We start from the raw sequence: 19862 nt of genomic DNA, 5'->3' as shown, positions 1-19862 counted from the left end.
TGAAGCCATTAGACAACACTTTCCTAAAAAGCTTGTCAGCCACTGAGTACGCATACGTTCACTGGGGGAAAAGTCCATCATTGGTGGCCGGAAGCCTTTCAAGTCTGGATTCCTCCAATTTGGGGATGAAAAGCTGTTGATAAAAATCAAAAGGACTCAAACACACTATAAGCAACTCAAGTTGGTACTCTACAGCAGTTAGGAACTCAGACCTAGGTCAGAGTAGTCTTAATGTATTACTGGCCTGGACAGGCAAAAACAACTGCTATTGGTGACAAAACAGCTGACTGTGTGCCAAGTAATTACGCCCAAAGGAATTAGTAATCAGAAGAGGGAGACAACTGGCACTTGACGGCCTGCCTGGTGAGACCTGCCACAGTAGAGCAGCTTTAGGCCTAGGGCATCGCCATGAGAGACATAATCATCACAGTAGTTGTCATTTAGCCTCTGGTCTCAAATGAACACTGAGGTGTATAGAACAAGACCAGACCAGACCAGACCAGACGTGTAAGAAGAGAGGCAGAGTGAGAGAGAAAGGCAAATATGCAGAGAGAAACGATAAGTAGCATCAGTAGCATTTAGAGGCTGCAGCAAGAGAAGGAGTTCCATAGATCAGCAGCTCCCCCAACTGTAGCAGGCAGAGAGAGGCAGATGAAAAGAGATGGAGAGATACAGCAGAAAGAGAAGAGGTAGAGTCAGAGACTAACAAGAGGAAGAAAGAGGAAACGCAAGTCAGCAAAAGAAAGGAGAAAGGGCAGAGAGTAAAACGGGAGTGTATGTGGGGAGGGTAGGGTTTAGTGTCCAGGGAAGATTGCCAGGGATAAGGTGAGGTACAGTAGGAGAGAGAAAGTCGAAGCAAGGCCTAATCAGAGGAAAGAGCATCGCCATGGAAACAGCTATGTTTCCGCCATCAGAGAGAGAGGTAATTGGCTGATGTTCGCCGCTCTTAGTCTCTCAAAATAAACTGTAAAAGCTGATGCTGTGACTCGCAAAATCCTGCTCACACAACTACACGGTGGTATCTATACTATGGTTTCTGAAAACACTCATTAAAAAGCAGAAGGACAGGGATAAAATATACACTGTTCCAAATGATACAGATCAAATGTTTCAGTCAGAAGGCAGGGAGGGACAGAACTAGCCTAACTTACCTCTTTCAAAGTGGTTACATTTTATCACAAAAAAAGGACGTTAGATTAAGATCGTGATTCATGTATGTGTCTGGAATGGCAGTCTATTCGTCATAGGCCTATATTCCAAAACTTTTCATCGGGTTCCATTTCTAAATGCAGCCAATGTACAGTATCTTTATCAGTTATCAATCATTGCTTAACTAGACCCCTGTCTGAGGCCAGGCCAAACCAGTATCAATGAGTTAGCCAGCTAGCTCTGATAAGAAAGCTAAACATAGACAGGCGTTTTAAGCTGCTGAGTGAATTAGTCCAGGGGTTCAACTTTTTTTCCCAGGAACCCCTTTTTTTCACATTTGAAAACTGTCATGCTCTCCAAGCTTTATTATTATCATTGTTTGAGATAGCCTTTAATAAATATACCACAAGCTTGATTTTGTTTAATTTGAGGGACCTAGAAAACTTTTGTTTTGAAGCTAATTCCATGCAATTCGACATAGTTTAACCAGACTCATGATTTCTTTTAGGTAGGCTATTTAATCATAATACATTATAATTATAATGCAAGGAAGGTAGACTATCACTCCATTTTGCAACGCCATGCCATACCCTGTGGACGGGGCTTAATTGGTGCCAATTTCCTCCGACAACAGGACAATGACCCAAAGCACAGCTCCAAACTATGCAAGAACTATTTAGGGAAGGTACTGGTATAGCTGGTATTCTGTCTATAATGGAGTGGCCAGCACAGTCACTGGATCTCAACCCTATTGAGCTGTTGTGGGAGCAGCTTGACCGTATGGTACGTAAGAAGTACCCATCAAGCCAATCCAACTTGTGGGAGGTGCTTCAGGAAGCATGGGGTGAAATCTCTTCAGATTACCTCAACAAATTGACAACTAGAATGCCAAAGGTCTGCAAGGCTGTAATTGCTGCAAATGGAGGATTCTTTGACGAAAGCAAAGTTTGAAGGACACAATTATTTCAATAAAAAATAATAATTTCTAACCTTGTCAACATCTTGACTATATTTCCTATTCGTTTTGCAACTCATTTCATGTATGTTTTAATGGAAAACAAGGACATTTCTAAATAACCAAACTTTTGAAAGGTAGTGTATACATATTCCGTTTTACAGAAAGTGACTAGATCAATTGATAGCAACAGAGTCACACATTGTGTGCCGCAGTGGTCTAAGGCACTGCATCGCAGATGCTAGCTGTCTATGGCACTGCATCGCAGTTGCTCGGCTCTGTCGCAGCCAGCCGCGACCCGGAGACCCATGGGACGGCGCACAATTGGCCAAGCGTTGTCCGGGTCAGGGGAGGGTTTAGCCGGCAGGGATGTGCTTGTCCCATCGCGCTCTAGCGACTCCTGCGGCGAGTGGGGCGCATGCTCGCTGACATGGTCGCCAGGTATACGGCGTTTCCTCCGACACATTGGTGTCGCTGGCTTCCGGGTTAAGCGGGCATTGTGTGAAGAAACATCGCGCCGTGGTTGGGTCGTGTTTCGGAGGACGCGTGGCTCTTACTATTTTCTACATTGTAGAATAATAGTGAAAAAAATCAAAACTATGAAATAACACATATGGAATCATGTAGTAACCCAAACATTTTGGGGGAGATTCTTCACAGTAGCCACCCTTTGCCACTGCTCAATAAAAAATAAAAACCTTGGTCGACCAACAGCCTATCGACCAAACAATCGACTGGTCAACTAAAAAGGGTCAGCCCTAAAATGAATCATAGAATGTCGTTTTTGGGACATGATGAAAACATTAATACATGCTAATAATAGTTAAGCAGTTACCTATAGTGATAACTAGCCGGGCGACAAGATATGCATTCGCTACCAAGTTAGTTTGTTCTGTTCACTATTATATTTTATAGTCTAGGACCGCCTGCTGCTGCAATGTCCGACTGTCTCTCTCTCTCCGCTTGAGCAACAGCTCACTCCTTTTACATGCAGGTAATGAGCGCACTCACAGACGCGCTATAGTGTCATTCCGATCCTGGCTGATATGTTGATTTTTATGCGATTGATAAAATATTTTAAAACTATATATAATATATTACATTATGAGAAATTATTAAATGACTTTTCAGAGAGAGCAGGGTGGGAGAGAGACAGGTGAATGAGAGAGAAAGATGGAGACAGCAAAAGGGAGAGAGAAGGGGAGACAAAGATAAGAGGCTGTGAATGAGATCCAGTCGTTCTCACTCTCGGTGATGATAAATGGGTTTGGCCTGCTCTTGCCATGGTCTATGTGGCCTTAGTGCCATAAAGCCTGCTCTGTTCCGCTCTGTCAGCCTGCCTACCTCTGCCAGGTTCACTGCTCTGTCTGGAGAAACCCAGAAATCCTGACAAAGACAGACTGCTCAAAATCAAAACACACACAAACAGATGGCTGATGATTGCTTGAATTAGATACAAAAACTGTAAATATTGCATCTGGAAAAACCAAAGTACCTGATTGTTACAAAGATTTAGAAAAGACAATTAAGATCATAGGAACTGGGAACGACAAGAAAAAGAGTGATTCATTTTTTAGGCCTAACGGTTTTAGCCTCGCTCTATCCCATGCCTCATCTTCTAATCGTTAAACAGGTGAGAGCAGAGAGTGGAGCAGTCAGTCAGTTGTTCACACACGCCTCTGGAGAGAAATCCCAACATGATGGAGGGCTAGAGCCACAAACCAGGCTGAAATCCACACACTGAAGAATGAAGCGCACGCACATACCTTCCCTGACACACATCCCCCAACATCAAGGACAAGAGTCAGGGGTCATTCTACACTAGAGGGCAGCGTCTCCCCGGATTGATAGCTGTGTGATTGAGAGAGGGATGAGTAGATGAGGTTTGAGCGAGAAAAAGCGACAGAGCGAGAGAGATGGAGGTTTAAGCGAGCGCTCTTGGTGGTGAAAGGACTGATAAATGGATATGTAATTCTACAGATGCTGTGATGAAAAAAGTAAGATGCCGCCGACAGAGATGGTCGCCTCGCTTCGAGTCCTTAGGAAACTATGCAGTATTTTGTTTTTTATTTCTTCAATTTTTACCCCAGGAAATCATAACTCTTATTACATACAGCCGGGAAGAACTATTGGATATATGAGCGACGTCAACTTACCAACATTACGACCAGGAATACGACTTTCCCGAAGAGGATCCTCTGTTTGTACCACCACCCAGGACAATGGACCTAATTCCAGAAGCCGGGCCAAAACAACGGAGCCGCAGAAGGGGCAGACGGAGCGGCCTTCTGGTCAGGTTCGTAAACGTGCACATCGCCCACCACTCCCGAGTATAATACTCGCCAATGTCCAGTCTCTTGACAACAAGGTAGATGAAATTCGAGCAAGGGTTGCTTTCCAGAGAGACATAAGAGATTGTAAAATCCTCTGTTTCAAAGAAACACGGCTCTCTCGGGATATGTGGTCAGAATCGGTTCAGCCACCGGGCTTTTCCATGCAACACCTCTCTGTGAAGAGGAAGGGCGGGGGTGTATGCTTCATGATTAACGACTCATGGCGTAATCATAACAACATACAGGAACTCAAGTCCTTTTGTTCACCTGACCTAGAATTCCTCGCAATCAAATGCCGGCCATATTATCTCCCAAGAGAATTCTCATCAGTTATCGTGACAGCGGTGTACATACGGCCCTCAAGGAACTTCACTGGACTCTATGTAAAACGGAAACCCTATATCCTGAGGCTGCATTTTATGTAACTGAGGATTTTAACTAAGCAAATTTGAGAACAAGGCTACCTAAAATCTATCAACATATTGATTGCACTACGCGCAGGTGTAATACACTCAATCACTTTTCTTCACAAGCATTTCGCTACAATCGCATTAACATCTGCTAACCATGTGTATGTGACCAATAAAATTTGATTTGATGTCACAGAGGGGAGACAGGACAAAAACCAGGTCGGCCACCTCAACCACAGGACAACAAACCCATCCATCTCTGTCAACAGGCTCTCTCTTTCTCTCCATCAATCGATCCGTCTCCCTTACCCTCTGCCAATCTCCCTCTCTCTCGCTGTCTGTTTTGCCCTCTACCTCTGTGTCTCTTAATTATGGCCTCTGAATTAAGTTCATATTTCATCGTTGGCATCATGTGTCTGGCTAGTCAGCTTGGATATGTAATAAAGCAGCGACGACTCCATTTAAAGAGCAAATCCCGACTGCTGGCCTGGTGTAATCACTGTTGACAGACTTAGAATCACTGACTGTACCCTGCTGCCTCCCCCAGCCTCCATCTCCCTCCCCTCAGGAGTCCATAATAATACACAGACGACAGATAAAGACATGTACTGGTATATGGATGGCTTTAAATCCCCTTATGACCTCACAAGATAGCGCCATACTGGATTGCTGCCGTTTTGCAAGCTTCGACAGAACTTGATTATTTTGCCATTTATTTTTACTTTATTTTCACTAAATATATCCGCTATCATTTCTTACATCCAACAAGAACTCTTGAACATCAGATCGGCAGTTACTTAATAACCCAATTCCGATGGTTTTAGCTTTGAAGTATGGTACTACCGTGATCCTAAATAATACCATGGTATTGCCTCATTGAAATAGCATGGTTTTAAACTGCATTATATATATGGTACCATCTTTATGAATTATGCGTTACTGTAGTACAACGGCAGTACAAAGCTTTAAATAAATAAACCCCCCAACGTCAAGAGGTTGGTTGGTATTATACTGATGAATTCATATACCAGTATGGTCAGAGGCAGGATACTATTGTTGGTCCTAGTTTGTCTGTAAGGGCAAAAAAACAAAGGAACCCGTTCCTGTGAAAAAGGGGAAATAGTTTCTGTATTATCCACATCAACGGGGTGGCAGTGGAGCAAGAAGACAACTTCAAATTCCTCTGTGCCAAAATCACTAAGGACTTAAAATGGTGTTTGAAAAGGTTTGGCATGGGCCCTCAAATCCTCAAAAAGGTCTACGGCTGTACCATTGAGAGCATATTGACTGGCTGTATCACTGCTTGGTATGGCAATAGCACCGCCCTCGATCGCATGGCGCTACAGAGGGTTGTGCGGACAGCCCAGTACATCAGTGGGGCCAAGCTCACTACCATCCAGGATCTCTATATCAGGCGGTGTGAAAATAAGGCCCGGAAAACCATCAACCACCCAAGCCATATACTATTTTCCCTGCTGGCGCACGGCAAGAGGTACATCAACAGACACCAACAGGCTCCTGCACAGCTTCTCTCCCCAAGCAGTACGACTAACTAACAAAATAGCTACACGAACTGTGTTAACTTTGTATCATTATTGACCTTTTATTTCAATCTCGCACTGTCTCTATGAACTGACATTTTAAAAATACATAACTACCTCCATCACCCCAGTATCCCTGCACAAGTAAATATGGTATTAGAACTGACTGTTTAAATATCTCCAGTATATAGTATGGTTACTTACTTTGTGTATTTCATATTCTTATTTCTTGTGTATTTTTCTAGTAACATATTGTTATTGATTATTGCATTGTTGGATTTTGAGTTAGAAAGAAAGGCATTTCACTGAACTTGTACATGTGACATTAAAACCACAGGTTGTGTATCAACTTGTGTAACAAGCTCTATACAGTGGGCCCTTCTTTGGTCATGAGCTGTCCCGGTTACATGTGTCTATTAAAAATGGAATGGGGTGCAAAAAAAACCTGTTGCGGTCTTTGCCTTTCAAAATCAGAAGTGGTCTTCTTTGACATTCAGCACCTCACTTACCCCAATCCTATTCCCTCATATGTCTCAGCACGACCCTGAACCACTTCATGACTTATAGCTTACCTCCGGTTGTATAAACCAGAGAGACAGTCAGTGACACATAGCCTCACAAAATGATCTAGCCACTGGGCTGAGTCAGCGCTATCACAACGACTCAAACAATAGAACTGACTCCCTCACAGGTATAACCTCGCTAAGACGCCTTCACTTCTAAGGACTATTCTATGGAGGATGTAAAGTTCAATGGGTGATTTGAAGGAAAAACTGGAAGAACTATAGCAAAGCTACTGCCGTTACCCCATTATGGCCTTGGATCACAAGTTAAAGCGCCATCTCGTCTCAAAGGAGTACAGTAGAAGTAAAGCTATAGAACGAGCAAGTAAAAACTAAAAGCATCATTTGTGTCCCTTGGATTATGCACGGTGGCCACTGGCCAGATGGCAGAGTTTACCTCCCCCTCAGCTATTCATATGGCATCGTTAGAACAACACAGCAGATGTTTCACTGCTTGTTTTCTCAGATGGAGTTCTTTACCACAGAGCTGTGAACTGGGTTTTCTATTAAAAAGGTAAGACGGGGAGGTGTTGTAACCCAAAAACAATGATACAGGGTCTGATATCTTTCCGCCAAAATGGTTTAGTTCAGGATTGGGGTGAACCTGTGTGGTTGAGTGGTAACATTTCTACACGAAGCACATATCAGAGCTTCAAAAGGTATTGGGTTCAATGCTCCCTATGAGCACCATTCCTACATGAGTTGGATCTTAGATCTGTAATTAATATCCAGCAACATACCAAGGTCAGTGTTGGGTCCAGCCAGGACCTGTTTAAACTTGTCCAGGCGGGATGCCTCTCTCTCTGTCATGGCTGGGTTCCCGGAGGTGTTCTGGTCAGCTATACGAGCCACCATGGGGATGGTGGGCCGGTGGGGCAGGGACTGCTGTCTGTGGAGCGACGCATCTGGATAAACAGAGAGAGGGGAGAGATACTGAGAACAATAAACACACACACACAAAGATGCACACACTTGGTCACACGCAAAAACACAAACAAAACACACACACCTGTTGCAAGCACCTTTCACACGTCATACAAACAGACACACAAACACTGTGTAACCCAACCACCTTTCTCCACTCCAGTAACAGAAAACCCGCATTTTATATATTTTATTTTATTTTATTTAACTAGACAAGTCAGTTAAGAACAAATTCTTATGTCCTACCCCGGCCAAACCCTAACGATCGTGCGCCTCCCTATGGGACTCCCAAACACGGACAGTTGTGATACAGCCTGGAATCAAACCAGGTTCTGTAGTGACGACTCTAGCACTGAGATGCGGTGCCTTAGACCGCTGTGCCACTCGGGAGCCCCGTTACAGACAATTACAAGGCAGAGTAGAGTTTGTTCCCAGCAGCAGAAGTAGAGGACAGCTGAGGACACCCAGAGTAGGTGTAGAGTGCTGCAGGGCCGAGGTCAGGCCACTCTCTCTCTGTCTGTCCATTAGCAGAGAGCAGCTTGTTTGTAGGCTGAAAGCGTGGAGGGAGGATAGTGCCAGGTTAGACAGACGGGAGAGGAGCGGGGTAGAGAGAAGCTACCAGTCAGACAACAATATTATAGTGATGTGACTAAAGGAAAATGAACACCAAGGTTTTTTGTGATGAGTTGAGCTGAAGACGGCAGCTTGGTTTGAACACAGCATGCAAAGGGGAGCGTGTGAATACTATCACTTCGAGCAGGCAAAGAACAGAGTGGGTAGCTCAACCTGCACTGCATTATCGTCATGATTTATAATTTACCCAAGCACTACAATAGAGAGCAGAACAAACACAGACAATATGAGGTCTCTCCCAGCAGGAAGGGCAGTGTGTGAGTAGGGGTCAGTGTGTGAGTAGGGGTCAGTGTGTGAGTAGGGGTCAGTGTGTGAGTAGGGGTCAGTGTGTGAACACGTCAGATGCGTGGGTCTGTCTTTTTTTGTGTGTGTGTGTGTGTGTGTGTGTGTGTGTGTGTGTGTGTGTGTGTGTGTGTGTGTGTGTGTGTGTGTGTGTGTGTGTGTGTACTGATCAACACAGATGAATGGAGCAGACACCAGACAGTGTCTGCTCTGCCAGTGTCTCCTCCATGGAGATAATACTGGAGTCGGGGCTGCTACGGGCTGCTGTCTTATCTCCTGCACCACCGCAGACAGCAGCCAGATGTTCCCTACTGCACAAGACAAACAACAACCTCTGCTGCTGCTACCACACTAACAAATGAACATGAAAAGCCAAGCAGGCTCAGAGCAGAGGCAGGGGGAGAGGAAATATTGTGTATAGAAGGAGTGGGTGGAGACTGAAGACAGAGGAGATGGGCCCTATGGAGTGGGGCTCCTCCTTTCAAGATTCCTTCCTTGTTCGGACGTTGTTCCTCACATCTGTCACCTCACCTGACGCTTAAATTTGTTTGTCTGTTTGTTGATTGATTGATTGATTGATTGATGGATAGAGGGGAGAGAGACCGAGAAGAGAGAAACGTGCGACAGATGTCTACTTACCCTTAGGTGATCCGATAGGGGCCTCACTCAGTGACTTCACCAGTCTGCCATCACTGAGCGGGCTGGGCTCACAAGCAAACGACACCTCAGGGGTCGATTCCTCCCCTTCCTCCCCCTGCTCTTCCTCACGCGCCTCCTCTTCCTCTCGGTCCTCCAGCTCTGACGCGTCGGCATCGTCCCGTCTCTGCTTCTCCTGCTGCTTGCTGTGGTTCTCGATCACCTGCAAAATGACAATAACAATATATTTTAAAAATGTAACTCCTTAAAAACAGCTTAATGTATTATAAGGGCATATAAGTTCATATAAACCGGGCTTATGAGTACATAAGGGCCTTTGAAACACCCAAGGACGACTGACTGCTGTGTATGTTGACGTCATAGAATCACCTTGTTGGCGGTCTCCATGACGACCTCGGTGTTGAGGTTCTGTGCGGCCATGGCGAGCAGCTCGTCGTCGTCGTCCCCCACGTCCCAGGCATCGCTGGTGATGCTCTCAAACTCCTGGAAGGTGGTGGCTTTCTTTGGCTTCCCTCCCGGTGTCGCCAGGGGCTTGTTGCCCGCTTTGATTAGACTGAGATGGAGAAAGATGAGGAGACGTTAAGGGTACGAGAAGTCATCCAGAACATTAAAGACGACACCCAAAGCACAAAATTAGGCATGTATTTTCAATTCATGTTATTTTTTTAGCGGAAGGTGGAAGAGGTGATTAATAATGGTGAATTGAATGACAGGTGTAAAACTTAGAAAGGATGAACAGAAGGGCCATGAAAGATTAGGACTGGGAGCCAAATTCACTCTAGTAGGGCCACTTCAAACATCCCTCAACTGTTCATTCAATGGCATTAAGATTCAAATGCCAAATAGTTGGTCAAAAAGTGCCTACTTCAGCCAAAGAACATATCCTTGTACTAAATTCCAAAAAAGCTCAATTGAGTGTATTTTCAAGGTCTATTAACTAAAGACTGCGGCTGTGCCCCATCTACAGGTGGATATTCACAGTTGACGCAGTGAGCCGATGTTGAAAAGAACTGACTGACGATAATGTTAGAGAAAAAAAAAACTTAATGACGATAATGAAAGAAATTAGACAATGACAAAAACATTCCGCAAGGAGAATCAATGAGTCAGCATCTATTTTAATTACTTCAAAAAGGTTATTGTAAAAAGGTACACAATCACAGCGCAGATTAAATCAATTAAAAACTATTTCTCACAGAATACATTCCTTTGTGCCTGAGAGATTTTTTCTTCAGGGTGAAAAATGTCATAAAAAGCCCATTTAATTTATCCTTTTTCCTCTCATGTCCATGAGACTCAGGTGTGCAACCAGAGATTGAAAAGCAGCACGGGTGGAAGGAGAGGGGACCGTTCCTTTCCATCTTATTATTTTCATTCAAAACCAAGCATTAGCATAACAAAAGCAAAGCCAAGTTCAATATGACTCTACTTGTGACTTGCCCACTCCTGACAGATGATAAAACTATGGAAGTCAGCCTAACAATAACAAGGAAATGAAATAAACCCCTCTGTGGACTTGCTGCACTTTAATCTAACGGCAAAGCAACAAAAGCCTATCACTGAAGATGAGCCGTTTCATCTGTTTCCGCTGTCTCCTTGTCAACCCACAACCAACAGTTGGGAGAATATACTTGGTATACAGGTACGTGAGCAGATGGGTGGAGTTTCAGAACTGTGCTAGACCGGACTGGGCTGGACTGAACTGTGCTGCACAGCCCAAAGAGCCAGTAGAGAGATTATTATTCTGTTACCTATATAGAGTATTTGATTAAGCCTACCTTGGGTCTGCGTGAGTTAATCTAACAGACGTCAAATGGGGATAGGACAGATCATAAAAATATATATAGTGGGTGCCACAGCCTGAGAAGTAAGCCCTAGGTTCCAAATCTGTCTCTGCTTTAGAGCATTTCCATTGAAAAGTACCCATGAGCACCAAAATGTGAAGTTCATAGGCGCATATGAAATTCAGTCAAATGAAAGCGAAGAGTATATATTTTGGCAAAATTAAGTCATACATTCTCCATCTTAAAAATGTGGCATAATTAAAGGCTTTGATTTCTGGATAAACAGATGGAAAAGGGGTCTTAGAAACCACCTACCAGAAAAAGTCTTAAAGGGTATTAGAAATACATCAAAAACACAATAATGTCGATGTATAGACCCCTGCCAACTAATATCAACCCTTAGATTTAGTATTGGAGAAATTGTTTACCTTGTGTAAGTTGAAGAAATATTGTCTTGTGCCTTGTAATTCTGTTACCAAAAACCCACATATGTTAAGATACTTTCTAATCTTTCCCTCATGAGGGAGGATAATGTAAGCTCACAGAAGTAACAAGTAATGGTAGACCTACAAGTTAGTTACAGTGAATTTACTGATATCAACTTTGTTGACCAATTCAAAGTTTAATGGTCCCAGTTTATGTCACCTCTTCCAGTTCTAACTGACACCTATCCATGAGCCCTCTTTCAATTTACTGTAACCAGCATCCTCACTCTCTGAGCAACGACCAACACTGGACATTCATGGACATTGAAGAGTAGTTCACATTTGGTCAGGCCACCCTGGCCTTGATGTGAACATCCACAGGCAAATCTGAACCTATCATAGACGTATATTTGGATAGCACAGCGCAGTACAGTGAGTACAGCACAGTACAGTGAGTAGAGCACAGTAGAGTAAAGTTATAGGACAGTACAATACTTTACTGAACTCTGCTGTATTGTACTGCCCTCCGCTGTGATGTTCAATGCTGACACTCCATTATTTCTGCAGATATCTTTGAATCTTAATTCGGAGTTTTTGGACAATGTGGTCTCATAAAAACATGACGGAGATCGTAATTCCGTTACCAAAGTCGTGCATTGATTTGTATGGTTTGGTGAACTTTAAAAACAATGTATTTTTTATTTGACATACATTTGAAAGTGAAAAAACAGAGTCAAAGCATAATTGTATTACCGTGGAATTGCCCTTATGCCAATTTGCTGTTCTATTGGCAAGGAAACGATGTAGCTAGTGCTGATTAAACAGTTAGACACCCAGGCTAAAGTTGGAGCGGACATAATTCCCTATCCTCAATCAAGTCAAGCGGGTGCTTAAAAAGACAGTCAAACAAGGACATGCAGTGTTTCTGTAATTACAATAGTCCTAACTCATCGATCACACAGACGGCGTCAGTGCGCAAAATGGTATGCAGCATCATCTGGATATGTCTGCAACAAAAGTTCAAGTTCTGGTGTGCCAAAATCCAATGTCGCTGTGATCGAGGCGAAAGGAAGTTATAATACCATTTCCTGAATGTTAGAAACTTCAGCTACCATTTCTGTCAAGCCATATAATTTGATGCATACGTTGGATGAATACAACGTATGCAACACACTGCAACTTTCTCTGCAACGCAAAGGCGCAAGGAAAGCACAGCGTTCCAGAGTAAATGAATGTACTTCTGGTGTACCAAAATCCAATGTTGCTGTCGTGGGATCGAGGCGAAAGGAAGTTACAATAGCATTGCATTTTAACCTCAGCATTTCCCGAGAGTTAGAAACTGGATTTTCAGGTCAGTTCACTACTCCAACCTGAATGGCCATCTTAAATCCCCTATCAAAGGACTAAAGCTACCTACATACCAGAGAGCAACAGTCACCATTCATTCATTCTAGAATATGTCCCAAATGGCATGCTATTCCCTATATTGTGCAGCACTAGAAGGAAATGGGGAGCCATTTGGGACTCAGACATACTGTTGGACCTATACGGTACAACTAATCAGACACTTACTTAGCATGCAGAAGAGGGTCGAAAGGAGGATGTTGAGCACCATACACATGTTGTATGCTGTGGAGAGGGAAAAAAACACAATGACCTATTGCTATGCTTTGACAAGAAATCTACTGAATTCATGTATTAGTGTACTATAGTAAACATTGGATAACATGGCTCTGTCAACTAATGCCTTGATTAAGTTCAAGTGCACTCCAATAATGAGCTAATTCATTGAGCAGACCAACTTTGGTTTACTTAGTTTTCATTTGATGAGCATGTAGCTATCTAGCCTAAACTTAAAGTTACTTAACTTGGCTACACATCATAAATTAGTTCATTAAGTCGTCTTGTTAATTTCATTGCTGGTAACGTTATTGTTGACAATACGCTCTGACAACGAGTCAGTTCAACCAGAAAAGGCTACTAGCTAGCTAAATTAAAACCTTAGAAAGTTAGCGAACTGGAGCCTAAATGTAAAGTTACTTGGAACTTAGCTACACATCAGAAATAAGTTCAATACGTCGTCTTGATATTTAATTGTTGGTACGTTGACAATACGCTCTGACAACGAGTCAGTTCAATCAGAAAAGTTTAACAGCTAGCTAAATTAAAACCTTAGAAAGTTAAACTGGCTAACAAGGAATGCTAGGCTTGGCTAGCTGGTTAGCTAAGCTAGCTGACTACCAAACGACGAACTTATACTACAAGCATTTTGCTACCGGCTGGTGATATGTTCTCTAGAATCACTGAGGCAAGAGCATGCGCACGTCTGACAACCCCAAAAAGTATGACATGAAGCAATACATAATTATTGATGTGTGAAAAACAAAATGTTTCAACGTTACAGTCAGTGTGACGTGTATTCTCGAGAATGTAATAGTGCAACGGCGCTAGCTATCAAGCTAACAAGCAGTGAGCAAATGTAGCTACCAAAGAAGGAACACGTCACTTATACCTGCCAGGGACCTTAGCTGTATTTCTTTTCCAGAATTGTTTCTTGTTTCCGTCAGTTGACATTTTCTTTCACCGGTACAATATGTCACATACACAAAAATGCGAGTGTTATTACCTAAAGTTTTTAAAAAGTCTAAAGCGTGTTTATTTACACCCAGTTCCCTCCTCCAAAAGTCAGAACGCCGCCATGTTGGATCTGTGTTTCTCTGAGCAAGCGCTATAGGGATTGGTCAGTTTCACAATGCCTAGCCATCGCCCAATCACAAGTACGACCTACCGTATGGGATTTGAGACGCGGTTGACGTCATCTTCAAATGTGTCAGTTGCTACGTTCATGTGCTCGTCGGAACTAGAAACTCTGAATTGTCCGACTGGCTAACAAGTCATAGTTATCTACGTGCCGCGTTCAACGAACCAGGAAGTCAGAAATGTCCAAGTTTCATAGTTCAGACTAGCTTTGTGAAGGCAGTAAATGTCACTGAGGTATAATACCGCGTTCACGTCCTAGTCGGAAATATGAAACTCGGGAATGTCTGACTTCATTAAACGCAGCACGTGATTAACTACAACCATTTAGCAAGTCGGACATTTCCAAGTTTCCTTGTGCAGACTAGTACTTCAACGAGGTATAATATAAACGGTCAGTGTGGATGACAGATGAGCTGGCAGGTAGGATTTAGTTTCACCCTGTCTCTGGTCCACAATCCAGAACAGAATGTGTCGGAAATCAAATCAATCAAATTGGCTCCTGACTGGTGCAGTGGTCTAAGGCACTGCATCTCAGTGCTAGAGGTGTCACTACAGACCCTGGTTCGATTATAGGCTGTATCACAACCGGCCGTGATTGGGAGTGCCATAGGGCGGCGCACAATTTGTCCAGGTTTGGCGGGGTTAGGCTGTCATTGTAAATAAGAATTTGTTCTTAACTGACTTGCCTAGTTAAATAAAGGTTAAATAAAAAATGTATCAAACTGTAGACCTTACTGTGAAATGCTTACTTACAAGACCTTAACCAACAGTGCAGTTCAAGAAGAGTTAAGAAAATATTTACCAACTAAACCCCAAAAATATTAAGTAAAAAAATACTAAGTACACACCCCTGAGGGGCCCCAGTGTTGAGGATCAGCGTGTCAGATGTGTTGCTACCTACCCTTACCACCTGGGGGCGGCCCGTCTGGAAGTCCAGGATCCAGTTGCAGAGGGAGGTGTTTAGTCCCAGGGTCCTTTGCTTAGTGTTGAGCTTTGAGGGCACTATGGTGTTAAACGCTGAGCTGTACTCAATGAACAGCATTCTCACATAGGTGTTCCTTTTGTCCAGGTGGGAAAGTGCAGTGTGGAGTGCGAGTGAGATTGCGTCATCTGTGGATCTGTTTGGACGGAGGCGAATTGGAGTGGGTCTAGAATATCCGGGAGGATGCTGTTGATGTTAGCTATGACCAGCCTTTCAAGCACTTCATGGCTACCGACGTGAGTGCTACGGGGCGGTAATCATTTAGGCAGTACACCTTCACTTCCTTGGGCACAGGGACTATGGTCGACTGCTTGAAACATATAGGTATTACAGACTCCGTCAGGCAGATGTTGAAAATGTCAGTCACCGGCCAGATGGTCCGCGCATGCTTTGAGTACATGTCCTCGTAATCTGTCTGGCCCCACGGCTTTGTGAATGTTGACATGTTTAAAGGTCTTGCTCACATTGGCTACCGAGAGCGTTATCACACAGTCGTCCAGAACAGCTGGTGCTCTCAAGCATGCTTAAGTGTTGATTGCCTTAAAGCAAGCATAAAAGGCATGCAGCTTGTCTGGTAGGCTCGCGTCACTGGGCAGCTCGCGTAGGGGTTTCCCTTTGCAGTCCATAATAGTTTTCAAGTCCTACCACATCCGACGAGCGGTGTAGTCGAAGTCGGTGTAGTAGGATTCAATCTTAATCCTGTATTGATGCTTTGCCTTTTTGATGGTATAGAGGGATTTCTTATAAGCGTCCAGATTAGTGTCCCATTCCTTGAAAGCAGCAGCTCTAGCCTTTAGCTTAATGCAGATGTTGCCTGTAATCCATGGCTTCTGGTTGGGCTATGTACGTACGGTCACTGTGGGGACGACGTCGTCAATGCACTCATTGATGAAGGCGATGACTGAGGTGGTATACTCCTCAATGCCATTAGATTAATCCCAGAACATATTCCAGTCTGTGCTAGCAAAACAGTCCTGTAGCATAGCATCCGCGTCATCTGACCACTTCCGTATTGAGCGAGTCACTGGTACTTCCTGCTTTAGTTTTTGCTTGTAAATAGGAATCAGGAGGATAGAATTATGGTCAGATTTGCCAAATGGAGGGTGGGGGAGAACTTTGTATGGATCTCTGTGTGTGGAGTAAAAGTGGTCTCGATTTTTTTCCCATTGGTTGCACATGTGACATACTGGTAGAAATTAGGTCAAATTAATTTAAGTTTGCCTGCATTAAAGACCACAGCCACTAGGAGCGCTGCTTCTGGATGAGCATTTTCTTGTTTGCTAATGGCCTTATAGAGTTGGTTGTGTGCGGTCTTAGTGCCAGAATCGGTTTGTGGTGGTAAATAGACAGCTACGAATAATATTGATGAGAACTCTCTTGGTAGATATTGTGGTCTACAGCTTATTAAAAGGTACTCTACCTCAGGCGAGCAATAACTCGCACCAGCTGTTATTTAGAAATAGACATCTTACCAGACGTAGCTTCTCTGTTCTGCCGGTGCATGGAAAATCCCGCCAGCTCTATATTATCTGTGTCGTCGTTCAGCCACTATTCTGTGAAACATAAGATAGTAATGCACCATAACGTTCGATTCCAACCGCCAATAAACCCCACCGATGAAGATGACAGATGATAATTGCCTGTACATGGCGGCAGATAGTCTAGTGGTTAAGAGCATTGGGCCAGTAACTGAAAGTTTGCTGGTTTGAATCCCCGAGCCAACTAGAGTGAAAAATCACGATGTGTCCTTGAGCAAGGCACTTAACCCTAATTGCTCTGAATAAGAGTGTCTGCTAATTGCACTAAAATATACAGATAAAATGATCAAAAGCAGCAACAAACAGTTAAGATCAGTACTGTGCTGGTTCCAGACATAAGTGGTCACTTAGGGACCCTGGCCGCTAGGGTCTTGTGAATCCAGCCAACATGTCCGATTTTTAAAATGTTTTACAGCAAAAACACAACATATATTTATGTTAGCTCACCACAATAGCCCAAAACACAACGCCATTTTTTCACCACAAAGATAGCTTTCACAAAACCCACAAATAGAGATAAAAATAATCACTAACCTTTGAACAACTTCATCAGATGAAAGTCTTATAACATCATGTTATACAATACATTTATGTTTTGTTCGAAAATGTGCATATTTATGGCTACAAATCCTGGTTTTACATTGTGAACATGGCGCCAAAATGCTCCAAATTGTCCGGAGAAATTTTAGAGAGTCACGTAATCTAACAGAAAAACTCATCATAAACTTTGCTGAAAAATACATGTTGGACATATAATTAAAGATACACTGGTTCTTAATGCAACCGCTGTGTTAGATTTAAAAAAAATAACTTTAGTAAAAAGCACAGCATACAATAATCTGAGACAGCGCTCAGCCATTCTCCGCCATGTTGGAGTCAACATATTCAACAAAAATATGAAATAACATCATAAATATTCTCTTACCTTTGATGATCTTTCATCAGAATGCAGTGCAAGGAGTCCTAGTTCCACAATAAATCGTTGTTTTGTTTTAGAATGTCAATTTCTTCTGTCGAATTAGCAACATTGGCTAGCATGGTGTAGCTCACGTGTCCATGAATATTTTACGCATGAACGAAAAATTAAAAAAGTCATAATAATAGTCGAATAAACTGGTCAAACTCAGTTGATAATCCATCTTTAGGATGTTTTTCAGAAATCAATCCAATAACATCCCAGACGGAGCATTTCTTCGTGTCTACCTAACGCATTGCAGAAAACGATGTGACAAACCCTAGTGCGCAGCAAATTACTGCCAATATGGCTGACCTGTCACTCCAAAAGCTCTCATTCGGTCTCACATCAGGCTAGACACCTCATTCAACGTTCTACTGCCTGTTGACATCTAGAGGAAGGCATATGAAGTGCATACATATCCATAAATACAAGGCAATTGAATAGGTGAAGCCTTTCACAGAGACCCATTTCAGAATTTTCACTTCCTGTTTGGAAGTTTGCCTGCCAAATGAGTTCTGTTTTACTCACAGATATAATTCAAACAGTTTTAGAAACTTCAGAGTGTTTTCTATCCAATAGTAATAATAATATGCATATCATATGATCAAGAACAGAGTACAAGGCCGTTTAATTTGGGCACTATTTATACCCAAAGTGGAAATGGCGCCCCCTATTAAGAAGTTTTAAGTACTGCAGTGCATCTCCTCATGGACTGCACCAGATTTGCCAGTTCTTGCTGTGAGATGTTACCCTTCCACCAAGGCACCTGCAAGTTCCCGGACATTTCTGGGGGGAATGGCCCTAGCCCTCACCCTCCGATCCAACAGGTCCCAGACGTGTTCAATGGGATTGAGATCCGGGCTCTTCGCTGGCCATGGCAGAACACTGACATTCCTGTCTTGCAGGAAATCATGCACAAAACGAGCAGTATGGCTGGTGGCATTGTCATGCTGGAGGGTCATCTCTGGATGAGCCTGCAGGAAGGGTACCACATGAGGGAGGAGGATGTCTTCCCTGTAACGCACAGCATCGAGATTGCCAGCAATGACAACAAGCTCAGTCCGATGATGCTGTGACACACCGCCCTAGACCATGATGGACCCTCCACCTCCAAATCGATCCCACTCCAAAGTACAGGCATCGATGTAAAGCTCATTCCTTCGACGATAAACACGAATCCGACCATCACCCCTGGTGAGACAAAACCGCGACTTGTCCAGTGAAGAGCACTTTTTGCCAGTTCTGTCTGATCCAGAGACGGTGGGTTTGTGGCCATTGGCGACGTTGTTGCCGGTGATGTCTAGTGAGGACCTGCCTTACAACAGGCCTACAAGCCCTCAGTCCAGCCTCTCTCAGCCTATTGTGGACAGTCTGAGCACTGATGGAGGGATTGTGTGTTCCTGGTGTAACTCGGGCAGTTGTTGTTGCCATCCTGTACCTGTCCTGCAGGTGTGATGTTCGGATGTACTGATCCTGTGCTTGTTTTGTTACAAGTGGTCTGCCACTGCGAGGACAATCAGCTGTCTGTCCTGTCTCCCTGTAGCGCTGTCTTAGGCTTCTCACTGGTGCATGTTCATTAATTGTTTATGGTTCATTGAACAAGCATGGGAAACAGTGTTTAAACCCTTTACAATGAAGATCTGTGAAGTTATTTGGATTTTAACGAATTATCTCTGAAAAACAGTGTCCTGATAAAGTGACGTTTCTTTTTTTGCTGAGTTTAGTTTGCAACATTAGCCTGGCTAAATGGCTAAATTAGCCGCTTATTTGTCAAGCCATTTAAATGCATGCTCCACTCTCAAGTTGAACTTCATGACTGATGCCATGGCTGTGCCTGCTGAGAAGGGAGCAGCAGCGAACCACAAGACTGCAGCCAAGTCAGCACTGGTCCAAACCTGCCCTGAATGTTGGGTGAGTAGTATTGATTGGTACTTTATGTGGAAGTCCCCAAATACAGGTGTGCCAAGC

General features: G+C 43.5%; 1 protein-coding gene across 2 annotated transcripts in view; it reads right to left on the bottom strand.

Annotated features, from left to right (window-relative positions):
* Nucleotides 1-14390, bottom strand: part of tbc1d22a (TBC1 domain family, member 22a) — a 162329-nt gene extending 147939 nt beyond the window's left edge. The window contains exons 1-5 of one of the 2 annotated variants that reach the window (XM_055906168.1): nucleotides 14169-14390; nucleotides 13229-13285; nucleotides 9817-10000; nucleotides 9430-9649; nucleotides 7692-7856 (exon numbers count right to left, since the gene is read on the bottom strand). In XM_055906168.1, coding sequence (XP_055762143.1) covers nucleotides 7692-7856; nucleotides 9430-9649; nucleotides 9817-10000; nucleotides 13229-13285; nucleotides 14169-14230 — 688 coding nt within the window. In that variant the 5' untranslated portion in view covers nucleotides 14231-14390. The remainder of the gene's footprint in view (nucleotides 1-7691; nucleotides 7857-9429; nucleotides 9650-9816; nucleotides 10001-13228; nucleotides 13286-14168) is intronic. The other variant, XM_055906167.1, reaches the window with a different exon arrangement.
* Nucleotides 14391-19862: the final 5472 nt, after the last annotated feature.

Source organism: Salvelinus fontinalis, chromosome 39, assembly GCF_029448725.1.
Source record: "Salvelinus fontinalis isolate EN_2023a chromosome 39, ASM2944872v1, whole genome shotgun sequence".
NCBI classification, from domain to species: domain Eukaryota; kingdom Metazoa; phylum Chordata; class Actinopteri; order Salmoniformes; family Salmonidae; genus Salvelinus; species Salvelinus fontinalis.
The sequence above is the reverse complement of the archived record's forward strand: the minus strand, read 5'-3'. Positions and strand labels throughout refer to the sequence as shown.